The sequence below is a fragment of the Xyrauchen texanus genome, chromosome 8, assembly GCF_025860055.1.
Source record: "Xyrauchen texanus isolate HMW12.3.18 chromosome 8, RBS_HiC_50CHRs, whole genome shotgun sequence".
Lineage (NCBI taxonomy): Eukaryota > Metazoa > Chordata > Actinopteri > Cypriniformes > Catostomidae > Xyrauchen > Xyrauchen texanus.
Genome location: NC_068283.1, coordinates 21414538 through 21428840, shown reverse-complemented (window position 1 = coordinate 21428840; position 14303 = coordinate 21414538). Strand labels below are relative to the sequence as shown.

Here is a 14303-nt window from a genome sequence, read left to right as displayed (position 1 = left end):
AGCAAACGCAAAGAGACGGCAGAGTAACCCTGAGGGAGATGGACAGAGAGATAGAAAGAGGAAAAGATTGTGCGTGCATGCGTGTGTGAGCGTGCTGTTGATTCACCACATTGTAAAATCCATGATAGCTTTGTATTGGTAAAGAAGATTGCAAGATATCTGTAGAATTTGGACATTGATATAACAATCACAACATTAGATTCTGATTTCTAAATACTCTTTTTCAAATTGACAAATTGTAGTCTTTATTCATCACAACTTAACATGCTAAATTGTATCATGTACAAGACAGCTCAACACATTTTTATAATACATGATAAAACATCTATGGAATTTCCTCCTAACATTTTTTACTATTCAAAACAGAATAAGACTTATTTTCCAGCCTCTAATATTAGCCTGGACTCTAAATACTCCCATAAGAAATAGCACCCATCCATTTATTTATTCAGATATAGGCTGATAAATGAATCGATTGAATGTGACCCAGTCTCATCTCTCTCTCTCTCTCTCTCTCTCTCTCTCTCTCTCTCTCTCTCTCTCTCTCTTAAATAAGGTGCAGGGGTTATTGTCTGTGACTGTGCTCTAACTTGAAGTTTGCAGCGCCCTCTTCACTAGATATGAGATCATTGATTTCCACCCTGTGCTACTCTTTTCCCCAGCAGCTAAGCAGAGCAGCGAGAAGCATTAGAGTTATTAAAGCACTCAGAGCAGAAGTGCTGCAGGTTAAGCTGAGAAAATCCAATAACACCACATAGACACATACAGAGCCACACACTTGTGCAAAACTCATGGCATCTAAAGACAAAGCTGCAAAATGCTTAAATCCACACTTTCCTGTCTATGCATGTTGACAGCTTAAATGAGAAAGATGTCATCTTTTGAGTGAATCTAATGAAACCTGTTGTAAAAAATATTGTAACAGTAATGAGAATTGCCATTGAGAATAATGAGAGTTACAGAAAAAAAATCCTTGAGGGGAAATAATGCTTTCATTGTGCTGTATTTCTATGAAAATAATGTCCAAAATAGGTATTATTTGTATCATGCAAAATATTATATTTGATTTGATTTGATTTTGGGGTGAAAAGTGACCTGATCATGTTTCTATGACATCTGTGTGCATATTGTGTTCCATTCTTCCAAAACAATCTCACTGCAATTGTTAAACTTCATTTTACTTCCATATGATGCTCTCTCTCTCTCTCTCTCTCTCTCTCTGTCTCACTCTGCGAGTGCATGTTGGGAGTGAGTGCGGTGAGTGCTGCTGAGAGTGTGCTGAATGTGAGTTCTCTACTTTCTTTCAAAACTTTTGTTTCTCTGTTGATGCTTTGAGGAGTTGTTTAGAGGAACAGTGTTCATTGGGGTTCATTGGTGTGTGTTTGGTGGAGGCGGCGGCGGCCGGCGTGGCTGTCAGCATGGCTGCAGCAGGTGAACACACTAGTTTGCACAAACTCACGCGCCGACACGCTATTAAATTTTCTCCGCCTAACGGGTGTTCGGTTGAGGATTGTAGTCTAGCGGTGGGTGAGATTGTCGGTTATGACAGTATAAAATCGGCTTCTAGGATGAATAGTGCCGTTGTGATTTTTTAGACAGTGTTGGACAAAGTAAATCAGTTGCTTGAAAGTGGAGTTGTGATTCAGGACACATACACACCAGTTCTGTCTCTTGTAAACCCTGCCAAAAAAAGTCATTATTTCGAATATACCCCCGTTTATGAAAAATGAGCTTTTAGAAAAAGAGCTAGGCAGACATGGAAAACTAGTGACTCCGATAAAGATGATTCCTATCAGCTGCAAGTCTCCTCATCTCAAACACGTTGTGTCTTTTAGGAGACATGTACACATGATTCTTAAAAAGAGAAATGAAGAGCTAAATCTAGTGTTTAAGTTCAAGGTTGATGACTTTGACTACACTGTGCATGTAACATCAGAGACGATGAAATGCTTTGGGTGTGGGACTGTTGGGCATGTGTTTCGCTCTTGCCCTGAGAGAGCAGCGGATTCGCCGCCCGTTCGGGCCGAAAGCGGAGTTTCTTTACCTGGCGAACCGCAGAGAACTGTGCAGGAAGAAAACCGAGATGATAGCGATAAGGAGAATGAGCAGACAGAAAATGTAACGAGTGAACAAAAGCGCACAAGATGGTTTAAACAAGGTTTTAAATGTTGGTCAAACCGCGACTAGAGTAGCTGTGTCAGTGTTGTTTAATGAGGAAGATGTTTTTTTGGATGCTGAAATTTCCAAACTGTCAACAAAGAGGAAAAATCCAGAAATTAAATCAATCACTGAACAAAATGCAAAAGTATCAAAAACGAATCCTATGAGCTGTTCTTCTCAGTCAGATGATGGGTTGATGAACACGCAAAAGTCTGAAAGTGATGTTAATGGAGACACACAGATGGATGTGGAGAGTGCTTACTCTTTCACAAAAATTCAGTCCTTTTTACAAAGAACTAAAGGGTTGAGATTGGTTAAAATTTATGATTTTTTCCCAGACTTAAAGTTGTTCATTGATTCAGTCAAATTGTTCATGAAAAATACAGAAAACCCTGGCCAACTGACCTTTACAGATCAAGAAATTTTTCGTTTAAAAAAATTTCTTATTAAAGCGAGAGCACAATTAGTTAATGATGGTTAAGTGTCTTTTGTTTGTCTTTTTCTTTGTTTGTGTTAACCTCTCTGTTCTGTTTAAATGCAACTTAACTTTTACTATGTGTGACATAAAGTTGGGTTCTTTAAACGTTAATGGTGCTAGAGAGGATGTGAAGATAGTTTCTCTCATCAGTTTGTTTAGAGTTAAAAAACTAAATGTAATTTTTTTACAAGAAACACATAGCACAGCTGAAAATGAAATCACGTGGAAGAAAGATTGGGATGGGGAAGTTTTTCTCAGTCATAAGTGTAGCAACAGTGGTGGAGTGGGTATTTTGTTTTCTAGAGATTTTTTACCCATCTCTTGTGTTACTGAGGAAATCATTGCAGGTCGCTTGTTAAAAATACAAGCTGTTTTTGAAAGTGTAAAAATGACTTTCATCAATGTTTATGCTCCTACTGTAGGCCCAGAAAGGGTGGTCTTTTTAAACATTCTAAACGATGTAATAAGCAACTGTGACACTGATGGATACATGTTCCTGGGTGGGGATTTTAACTGCACTGAGAATGCAGCTCTAGACAGAAACCACCCAGAACCACATGGAGCCAGTAAGAATTGTCTTGTAAAAGTAATTGAGATGAATGATTTATGTGATGTTTGGAGGTTTTTTCATACCACTCAGCGTCAGTATACTTGGACTTCTGTTAAAGATAATTCTTTGTCTTTGGCTAGGCTTGATAGAGTTTACTGTTTCAAACATCAGAGCAATGTTCTTGAAGGTTGTTCAATACACCCAATTGGTATTTCAGATCATTGCCTCGTACAATTAACATCCTTGTTAAGGATGTGAAATGTAGAAGTGCCTATTGGCATTTTAATGTATCCTTGCTTTCTGATAACACTTTTAAAGATGCTTTTAAGTATTTCTGGAGTGGTTTCACAAAAGAAAAATCTGAGTACAATTCATTATAACAGTGGTGGGACATAGGGAAGGTCAATATAAAACAGCTGTGCCTATAGTATACTCTCAATGTCACAAAGGACATGACTAGATCTATGAAAACTTTGGAGAGTGAAATAGAGAAGCTGCAAAGTTTGGCAGACTCAACAAGAGAAGGAGAACATTTTAAAATTCTTAAAAAGAAAAAGTCAGCTCTATCTAACCTGTTGGGTTTCTCTGCTCAAGGTGCTCTGGTTCAGCTCACGTTATCAAAATATTGCCAAAATGGATGCACCTTCTCATTTTTTTTCGGCCTTGAACGAAAAAATGGACAAAGGAGGCTTATGCACTCTCTGCGGTCCAGCACTGGACAATTGCTGCAAGAGTCTGTGGACATTCGTAAATCTGCAGTTGATTTTTACGAGAATCTTTTCAAGAGTGAGTTCCAAGAGAGATCAGAGGTGGCGCAGTCTTTCCATGAGGGCTTACCCAAGGTTTCTGAGGAGGCTAACATGGAGTTGGATGCTCCAATCTCTGCTGATGAACTATATTCTGCGTTGCAGAGTCTAGAAAGCGGTAAATCTCCAGGTATTGATGGACTTCCTGTGGATTTTTTTTTAAAGCTTTCTGGCCTGTGATTGGCAAAGACTTGTTGCTTGTTCTCAGAGACAGTTTAAGAAAAGGACATTTACCTTTGAGTTGCAGCAGAGCAATCATCACTCTTCTCCCCAAAAAAGGGGATTTACAAGAGATAAAGAACTGGAGGCCGGTTGCTCTGCTCTGCACGGATTACAAACTTTTGTCAAAGGTGTTGGCAATGAGACTGAAAAACGTTATGGAGTATGTCATTCATGTTGACCAGACTTATTGTATACCCAATAGGTTGATATCTGATAATATTATTTTAATTTGTGATGTTTTAGACCTCTCTGATTCATTGGGTTGCGAAATTTGTCTGATTTCAATTGACCAAGAAAAGGCATTTGACAGAGTCGAACACCAGTATTTGTGGCAAACGTTAGATGCGTTTGGGTTCAGATCTGGCCTAGTAAACATGATTCGAGTCTTGTATAGTGACATTGAGAGTATTTTAAAGATCAACGGTGGTTTAAGTGCTCCTTTTAAAGTTCATAGGGGGGTCAGACAGGGATGTTCATTATCTGGCATGCTGTACTCCTTAGCCATAGAGCCTCTTTTGCACAAATTAAGAAAATCTCTTGTCGGTGTAAACCTTCCTGGATGTGAAACCATTTTTAAATTATCTGCTTATGCCGATGATGTTGTTGTCATTGTTAAAAAACAGGAAGATATAGACACCCTTGTAGAAAATATTAATGGTTTTGGCGTTTTGTCATCTGCCAAAATTAACTGGGGAAAAAGTGAAGCTGTGACAATCAGTAACGAGTTAAGCAGAAAACTTGTTTTACCTGCCGGGTTAATTTGGAACAAGGGTGGTTTTAAATATCTTGGTGTTTATCTTGGAGATTATACTTTTCTGTGTAAAAATTGGGACAATGTTTTAGAAAAAGTTGAAGGACGTCTCAAGAAATGGAAATGGATCTTGCCACACATGTCTTTTAGGGGTCGAACACTTGTGATTAACAATTTAGTGTCATCAATGCTGTGGCACCGTCTATCATGTGTAGACCCTCCTGCACAACTGCTGGCTAAGATACAGGCAGTGTTGGTGGACTTCTTCTGGGACCGGCTGCACTGGGTCCCACAGAGTGTACTGTTTTTGCCAAAGGAGGAAGGAGGGCAGGGACTCATTCATCTCGCCAGTAGGGGCGCTGCGTTCCGACTCCAGTTCATCCAGAGGCTTCTTGTTGGGCCTGCAAACCTTGTCTGGAGACCCTTAGCCAGAACTATATTGATCCGAGGTGGGAATTTGGGTCTTGCTGAGCCTTTGTTTTTAATGGACCTGAGTGCTAAAAAACTGTGTAACCTTCCAAAGTTTTACCATGGACTGTTCACTGTGTGGGGGATGTTCCATAAAAAGAGAGTGGCAAGCTGCGAGTCCCTGTCATGGCTGTTGAAGGAGCCAGTGGTGAATGGCATTCGTTTCAACGTGGAACACATAACAGGGCCCTTCGTTATGCAGTTGTTCTGTGCGGCTGGGACTGTTACACTGAGACATGTGGTTGATCTGTGTGGACCAAATTTGATCGACACTGCAGGTCTAGCCTCTCATGTTGGAGTCAGATCGATAAGGGTCATAGATCAAATGGTCAGCAATTGGAAGCGTGAACTCACAAAGACTGAATTATCCTTGATAAAAGACTACTGTAATGGACAATGTCAACCAGTTGTTGATGATTCTTTTCCAGCATTGACTCTTTTTCCTGATTTTAAAGACTGCACTGGTCAACTGTTAGAGTCCAGAGAGACTCCCACAAATGAATTTGATGACATGGGAGGAAAAACGATGTATAAAATGTTTGTAAAAATTGTGAATAAAGATAAACTAAGTGGTCGGGCTGACACTCCTTGGAGAGCTCATCTGGGGCTTGACAATGAGGTCAGACCAGTATGGAGAGTGATTTACAAACCACCGTTGACCAAAAGGGCAGGGGACCTACAGTGGAGAATTCTCCACGGTAGTGTGGCTGTCAATGATTTCATTTCCATCATCAATCCTATTGTAAGTGAAGAATGCCCTTTTTGTTTACAGAGGGAAACAGTTTATCACTGCTTTTTGGATTGTAGCAGACTGTGCTCTTTTTTTCAGTTGTTGCAACAAATGTTCATGATGTTTGGAGAGCATTTTTCAAAGCATCTATTTATTCTTGGTTTCAGTTACAGTCAGAAAAGGAGATTGAAATGTCAATTGTTTAACTTTGTATTTGGTCAAGCAAAAATGGCTATCTACCTAAGTAGAAGGAATAAGATCGAAGAGTCCTTAGATTTTGACATAAACACTGTTTTTGTTAGAATGGTGAAAGCTAGATTGAAAGTTGATTTTGATTTCTACAGTTCCACAAATAATGTAGAGGAGTTCATAAACATTTGGTGTCTTAAAAATGTTTTATGTTCTGTTGTGGAGAATGTTTTGTGCTTTGGGAAAGTTTTGAGTTAAATCATGTTCTTTTGTAGAGAACTCTGTTTTGAAAAATAAAGAGTTTTTGAATCTCTCTCTCTCTCTCTCTCTCTCTCTCTCTCTCTCTCTCTCTCTCTCTCCTCTCTCCCTCTCTATCTCTAACTCATGTGTTGTATCACTGCAGGCTGACGCAGCACTTCTGTTATAGGAGATGTGTGAGCATATCACATGAGTTATCTCTCATCACTGGGAGGAGATGGCATTACACATGGGTCGAGCTAAACTGCTGGTTTGGAACACACTTTTTGGGCTTGTTAAGAGCATGTTGACTATCATACAGGTAGGAAGGCTTTGGTTAGCATTTTTAGCATGGTCAGCTGCAGAGGTAGGGGGGTGGGGGTGCACGTTGGTATGAATTATTCAGAGCAGGGCTGGGAGCACAGTAGGCGGCTGTCTTTGAATAAAAGCACAAAAGATAAACTCCAAAGGGATTATGAATATCAAAATCCAAATTCCCTGAGTCAATCCAAGAAAGTCACCCCCTTGCCACACACCCCCAAATAACACCCTCTCCCTGAATCTTTCACACCTTTCTGCAATGGATCTTTTCAATTGCACCGACCACCAGCATTTGAAATCTATTCAACAAACACACACACAGATGGGACATATTTCAGGAAGGACATATTAGATACTGATAACTGATAAAGAGTACATTGTAAAATAATTTCCCTGTAATGAGAGAGCATCCATTTTAAGTCGGGACAATTTCCACTTCCTCCCTCCCTCTCTACCAAAGATTTATGACAGTGAATCTGAAGCAAGAGTGCAGAATTAGAGCTGTTTAATCTCCATGCTCAGTGCTGCTTGAATTATCTCCTTGAGACAATACATCATTTTGAAGCACTCATTCTTGTCAAATAATTTGTAGTGAGGTGGGAGGCAAGCAAAGCCCCACTTTTGGGATTTCAGAACACATTATTGTTTCAAAATGTGTTGTTATAGTTTCAACACATTATGCAGCACAATTCCTATTAGCATACAATAGATTGCACTCTCATTCACACAAGACCTCATCATGAAACACTATCCAGAGATGACAAGGGCTTACATTAATAATTCAAAATGGCTAAATTAAACTTTAGCTAAAGTCGCTTTGATCAAGCTTGTAAAGTCACATTCCACAAACCCACAAATTGACAGTAAAAATGTGTATTACAAGATTGAAGACACAATACACCCCCATTCTAAAGGCTCGTGTGATGACAAAAACATCAGTGTTTATAATAGAATATGTGCAAACACTAACAGATACATTATTAGACCAAGGTCAATTTTATATCATGGGTTAGCAATTGCAAGTAGGCTATCCTTTTAAAGCAGACTATGTTAAATAGCAGACCAAGTAAAATATTGCAAGCATTCCTGTAACTATAAATTAAATACAAAAATGACTTTACTAGCTAGTGTTTTGATATTTATTCAATTACAATGCTTCTCTTTTTATTTATATTGCGATTAATATGCTGTTTTAAGGTAACCTTGGTGTGAATTCACAAGCAGTCTTTCTACGTCATTTGAATTTAGGAGTTCGTAGATAAGCTAGTTAATGCGCCCACCCTCTGCGCATAGGGTTGGTCCCACAACTTCATGGACTTACATCAAAATTCACCGGAAAACACATTTAAACACTAAAAATACTGCTAAATGTGCAAATAAATTCTTTCAACAGTCTAAGTGAAACCCGCGTGTCCTTTGCGCGTGTCCCCTTCGCCGCGAGACGCACCTTGCCATGCAGAAACTTGCCTAAGTGAGCGCGCGGAAGCACTGCAATGCAGAAAGAGTCCGGCAGACTCAGGCAGAGCCGCGAGCGAGGATTCAGGACAACATCAATGCTTTAATTCCACCACAAAACCTTCTAGATCACACACAGAGATTAGGAAAAGAAACATTCCTATATTAGTTTTACATTCTGTTTTCTCACTGATGACGTAGGCTACATTAAATGCTCACAAATTGTCATTTAGGATAAACAATTATATTTTAGAAACATTTTGTCCTTGCTATAATCACGCAAATGCCCTGTATTGGACAAATAAGACATATGTAGTGCATTTTGCACCAGCGGTTTGACTTACGTGACGAGCAATGCTGAAAAGCGAGAAAGAGTAAGCAAGGGCCAAGAATTTTGATGCCCATTCTTTCCGGTAGACGGCCCCCGCTTAGGTGAGTAAATCAGATGTTATCCTCTCCGCGTAACCGGACAGTCCAGCATAGTTCAGCCGTTCTTTCGGGAACTTTGACTCGCGCGGCTTCAACTCTCCCGGCCGGGATGGCGACAGGCTCGCTCGCTTGAGCCGGGCGCGCGTGCAAGACAGTGGTGCTGATGCTGCTTTTTGACGGGAGCGCGCATACTTTCATTAAGTAAAATGCATTGAAAAGCTTGATACAAGTGTTGACCTTTTGCTCGCAAGAAACACCTAAACACTGTGTTTTAAATGATACAGAGAGAAAGCGGAGTTGTTGCATGGTTTGTGTGTAGGCTACAGTGGACAGCCACAATTTTAGTGTTCTTGTTTGCGATGAGGGAGGGGGCGCGAGAACCTTTTGAATTCAAGCAACAGTACGGCCTTGCTCATTACTCATGACTGCAGCAAATATATAGTTTCAGAAGTATGATGGTACAGGCCATTAACGTCATTATGTCGTCACAAAATTCACATCAAGTCCACATTCCCTGTGCCTCCCTTCCTCTTATTACTACAATCAATCAAAGTCGCGCTGCTTACAATCTGATTGTATATTTACTGCGTGTGTTTGGGTCGGTGCAAGGTGCAAAGACGGCTTTGTGTTGAAAGAGGCGCTCTATCCTCTGTGATCTTAAAAGGCTTTGGGGTTAAGAAGTGGGTTTGTAGGGCATCAGCAGAGCAGGGTGGAAGATGGGACATGCACAGGGGCAGAGTGGGATTTGCAGCGTTTCTTATCAAATCAGATTGGAGTTTTATCACACTCCCTCCTACTTACAATTATCTTACACACTATGCTTTAATATTACTCATTCAAGAATATGAATATGCGGGTGAATGTCGACTAAAAAAAAGGGATTAACAAGAATTAGATTTTTTCTTTCATAAATGATTGCCCCTATAAAATCATCGTTCAACTCGTAAGGAATCTGCTCTGTGTTTATGCTGTATTGTCTGCCGTTGTCTTTAGGCCGGATAAAGGTAAAGAACACACTAGTGTAATGGCAGCCAGCCGGTATGTGATTTTAATTTGTGTCTGTGTGTCACAATGGCATACACTGATCAAATGCCTCATATGAGCACTAGATGGCACACATAAGTCATAACATGAAGTTTGCAGTGAAATGAATGCCAGAATGGTAAACCACATAAGATATATAAGACATTTAGTCACTTCTCTCTATTTCAACAGGTGACCTCTCTTTAAAGAGGAAATAATGTATTTGTAAATGACTCAGTGACAAATTGATGCATGTGAGGGAAGTTTCACATACACAGCTGTTTGGTTTGCTATAGTCTCATTGTAGTCATTTGTCTGGTTTAAGCTTGGTTTTGGTTCAGTTCTGGTTCAGTGAAAGCCTGGCTGTGTAATATATGGGTGAAAAGTGAAACTTAAATCATTGTGATTGAAAAATGTGTGAGACTTTTGATCAGGTTACAGAATCACACAAATAGGGAGACATTGGGAAGTTACACAATCTAATCTAAATGTTTACACTTCCCTGTACACTCCAACCCCCCAACCTATTCCAACCTAACTGTTTTATTTGATGTCACTTGCATTTCTTATGGAAGTGTCTCTATTGCTCTTAAACACATTCTATTCTATTTAACATAATTGTTTAGATCTGATCACATCCCTATTTTTATCAGACTATATATGTAGTACATACATATGCATGTGTGTGTTTAGTTGTGTGGCTGTTCTGTGTATGAATTTTGCCTATGGGTATTTGCATTTCTGTCTCACCATTTTCCCCATTGGTTATCCCAGAATCATTTTGTAAACATTCTCAAAATAGCTTCACTGATGTGGACTTGTCTGTTAAATTTAAGACAAATCAGGCAAAAACTTGCATTATCTGACCATTCAGACTAAACATACAGAAACTATATGAAACCACATAGTCCAAATTTGGTTTATATTTAGTGGTGAATCTGTAGATACAGTAAGTCAACAATCTTAAGAAGGATCCAAGCTTTGTTCTGGCTTAAATTGCATTGGTTGTAAACATCTAAATCACCAGAGTTTATGAATGCAATTAAATTCCTCTACTGGGGGTGTGTTGGTACCTTTGGACAGGGGGATGGTGATTGTTGGTGTAGAAAGACTAGTTAAATTGTGCCCAAGACAAAAAATGGCCAAAACTGCAATTTCGAGTGGGGTGGCCAATGGGGTGGCTGTGGCAACCATGGACAGAAGCCTGGCCACCCCATTGGTCACCCCCTAGCTCCGCCCCTGGGGGCACCTACAGCCTCTCCGTGGCTCATCATCCACTGACAGGACAGCTGCTACAACAAGATGGTTTTGGCTGAGTTTATTGGGCAAATAAACAAATAAATACCCTGACTGCAAGCATTGGCCACCTGCCTGACACCATCCACCACAAACCTTCCTTGTAGTATCAGAAATTCCCATCTAAAAGAGAAAAGTACCAACTACTTCAAGAACTATGGATTTCCTTTAAATGTTGCCTGTTGTTCACTTGGTAAAACTTTACATTAACTTTATAGGCAAATTATATACAAACAGTCTTGTTCAGGTCAAAGGCCCCCACTATATCCATCTGACGCATAAAAAACCATACTATTGTTTACTGTTACTTCAGAATGCATTCACTAATATCAATGTGTACAACTTTGAATGTTAATGCAGAAATGATCAAGATCAATATCAATAAATGCTGTTCATTGTTGTTCATTGTTAGTTCTTAACTACTACGTTACATAATGTTAACATACTACCTTAGTGTAAAGTGTTAATGTTCAATTTATAAACAATGTGTTATTCTGACAAGCCAGCTTTGGTCACTCTTGACATCGAGGAAGTTAGCATGCTAGCCTGCTAGCTCTGCCAGCTACATTTTCAATAGCACTCGCTTTAGTGTGCAAGCAGTATTGTATTTTACAGAGCCCAGACTAGTCCTGTAATCATGTTCCACTTTACAGTTTTAAATAACCATGACTGCAGCTCAGCTCACAGGCTAGAATAGTGTTTGCCTTATCAGGGTGTCAGTGGTCATCAACCAACACCTTTCAAATGAAATTACCACCCATCATTCTCATATGATTTCATGTGCTCTCACAAGTAAAAGTAGAACAGAATTTATAAATTAGTCTACATGTGGGAAAGATTTGCACACATTTGCAAATGCATTGGGAAGCATGTAAAATGCCATCTTGACATTGCAGGCATACAGAGATACACAAGCACACGAATTAACTGAAATTGAAACACAATCCTAGTAACTGCTGCCAAGTATGATAGTCACCACAGTGCTGTTGATATCAAACAAACACTGGCGTGCAAACAAACGGCCAACAAAATATGTGTGGCCTGTCTGACATTTAGGAGGTGAAATTGTGTGTGTGTGTGTGTGTGTGTGTGTGTGTGTGTGTGTGTGTTCAGTCTATATGTTACTGTGACGATGGATAGGGGTATGTAGATGTGTCTGAAGTGAAAAGAAATGTACTGTACATGTCACTCTCTATATGCATGGAAATTGGGTGGATGGGGTAAGTGTGTATATGATGTATGTGGTGTGACCTGCTGAGTAAATATTTGAAATAAAAGGTCCTGAGCTTCAATCAACAATTCACAGCCAATAATACTCTGAATTCATTCCAGGTGCTTAAGGCTTTGTAAAACCTTCAAAATGAAAAATTGACTGTTTTTGTGTGTGTGTGATTGTCTGTGTATGCTTGAAGCTTTATTGAACTGCCCTAGTGTAAATGCGGACACCTTGCCAACACTTTGACCCAGAATTTCTTATTCTTTGCTGTCCTGTCTATTGGCCAATAGGATAAGATATGAATATAGGTGTAGTATGCAGATTATGTCTGTTTTAGTGTGTATATCAAGAGTGTATAAATAGCTAAACTAGGGTTGCAAATTTAGGGGGAGCTCCAGGCAAAAAATGTGGGGGCAAAAATGCCCTCGTATTGAATTCTTCTGTTTTTTATTTGTAACATCTTACAAAGTTCTTAATATTATATTATAGTCCTAATTATACATATTATGACAGAACAAAGGGCCAAACCTTCAACACCTTTTACCTTAGATGTTCTTTATGCTTTTGCGTGCCCTTACAGCCCATGGATTGACTACTGACACGGTTCAGTTCTCAGTCACACATATATAAACACATACATGCACAGAAGTTCAGGGATTTTGGCAGCTCTTTACGAGTTCTGAGTACTTTCACACAGTCTGGAGGCCATAAATAGAGCAAGGCCTCTGGATGACTGCCCACCCTTCCTTAGCTCTTAATAACCAGTGGTTTTACCCCACAGTTATAGGCCCTGCACTTCTGCTCACACGCAAACCTGTAAGAAAGCCTCTTTTGTGAAAGGATATGCCATAAACATGACTGTAAATGTAAGCACACACACCTAAATATGCTAGATTTTGGATGCTGTAAGAAACTTTAGTTATGAAATATTCAGTTTCACTTTTCAGTTTCAGTGGCCCTAAAGGGTATTTTAATACATTTAGAAAACACATGTCCTTGCATTGGATAACATTTCAAAGCAAGTGTTATGGTGTTAAGCACACGTTTCATGCGAAACATTTCACAAAAATAAATATGCATTGTTTGATAAAACAGATGTTATTTGACATCAATTACAAGATCATGCCGACCAACAAGCTAGTTTTTTGAAACGTCAAAAATAACTTAAAGTATTAAAGTATAAAGTATTTTCACTCCACAGACTTTATGAACATGCAAAAAAGAAGCACACGAGGACATGATGAAAAATTGTTTGTGTGTCAGACATTCCCTACATTTCACAAAGACTGTGCATGCCATAATATTTGCCATGTGTGGTCTGCATGTTACCATGACTTTTAATTGACTGGAACCAGAGACCATTTGAGCAAGATGGAGCACTTGCATTAAAATGAATGGGAGAAACTGGAACACCCAATATGGCAAATGTAGAAGTAGAATTTTTACAGGTAAAAGAGCCAATTACCTTTTAGGTACACACACACTTGTCAGTCAACACAAGAATGTGCATGCACATTAGCTGGACTACCATTTGTTTGTGTGATCTGGGCTAAAGAAGCACAATATCTCATACCATTGTTGTCAAATTTTACTGTTGATTTTAAACATGTTTTTTGGTCATAATAAGATGTTTTGGAGATTTCAGTCTATCTCCAGTCAAGCAGATTGGAGCTGTACTTTCATGCCACTTGTATACATAGAAAGTAGCTACCCCAAAGCTTTTCAAAGATGGCTGCAGAGACTTTGCTGAAATGCATTGGGGTAAGACATTTTATATTGAGTATTCCCACCACCAAATATAGCTGGAATGCAGCATAAAATGTCTTTGAGCCAGTTGGCTAAAAAACATTGCATAAATGACTCCAAAAAGTGCAGTTAGTTCTGAGAAATGGTCTAACATCATTTGTTTGCAGATGTCACTTGGTTTGCTATTTCGGAATCAAGTATTTATGTTATAAATTCAATAACGTTT

The 14303-nt window shown here is 39.3% G+C and overlaps 1 protein-coding gene across 1 annotated transcript in view; it reads right to left on the bottom strand.

The window, feature by feature from the left end:
* LOC127647409 (contactin-associated protein 1-like) overlaps positions 1 to 8898 on the bottom strand; it is a 31243-nt gene extending 22345 nt beyond the window's left edge. Inside the window, exon 1 of the mRNA XM_052131623.1 lies at positions 8712 to 8898. Coding sequence (XP_051987583.1) covers positions 8712 to 8772 — 61 coding nt within the window. The 5' untranslated portion in view covers positions 8773 to 8898. The remainder of the gene's footprint in view (positions 1 to 8711) is intronic.
* Between the last annotated feature and the right edge of the window lie 5405 nt (positions 8899 to 14303).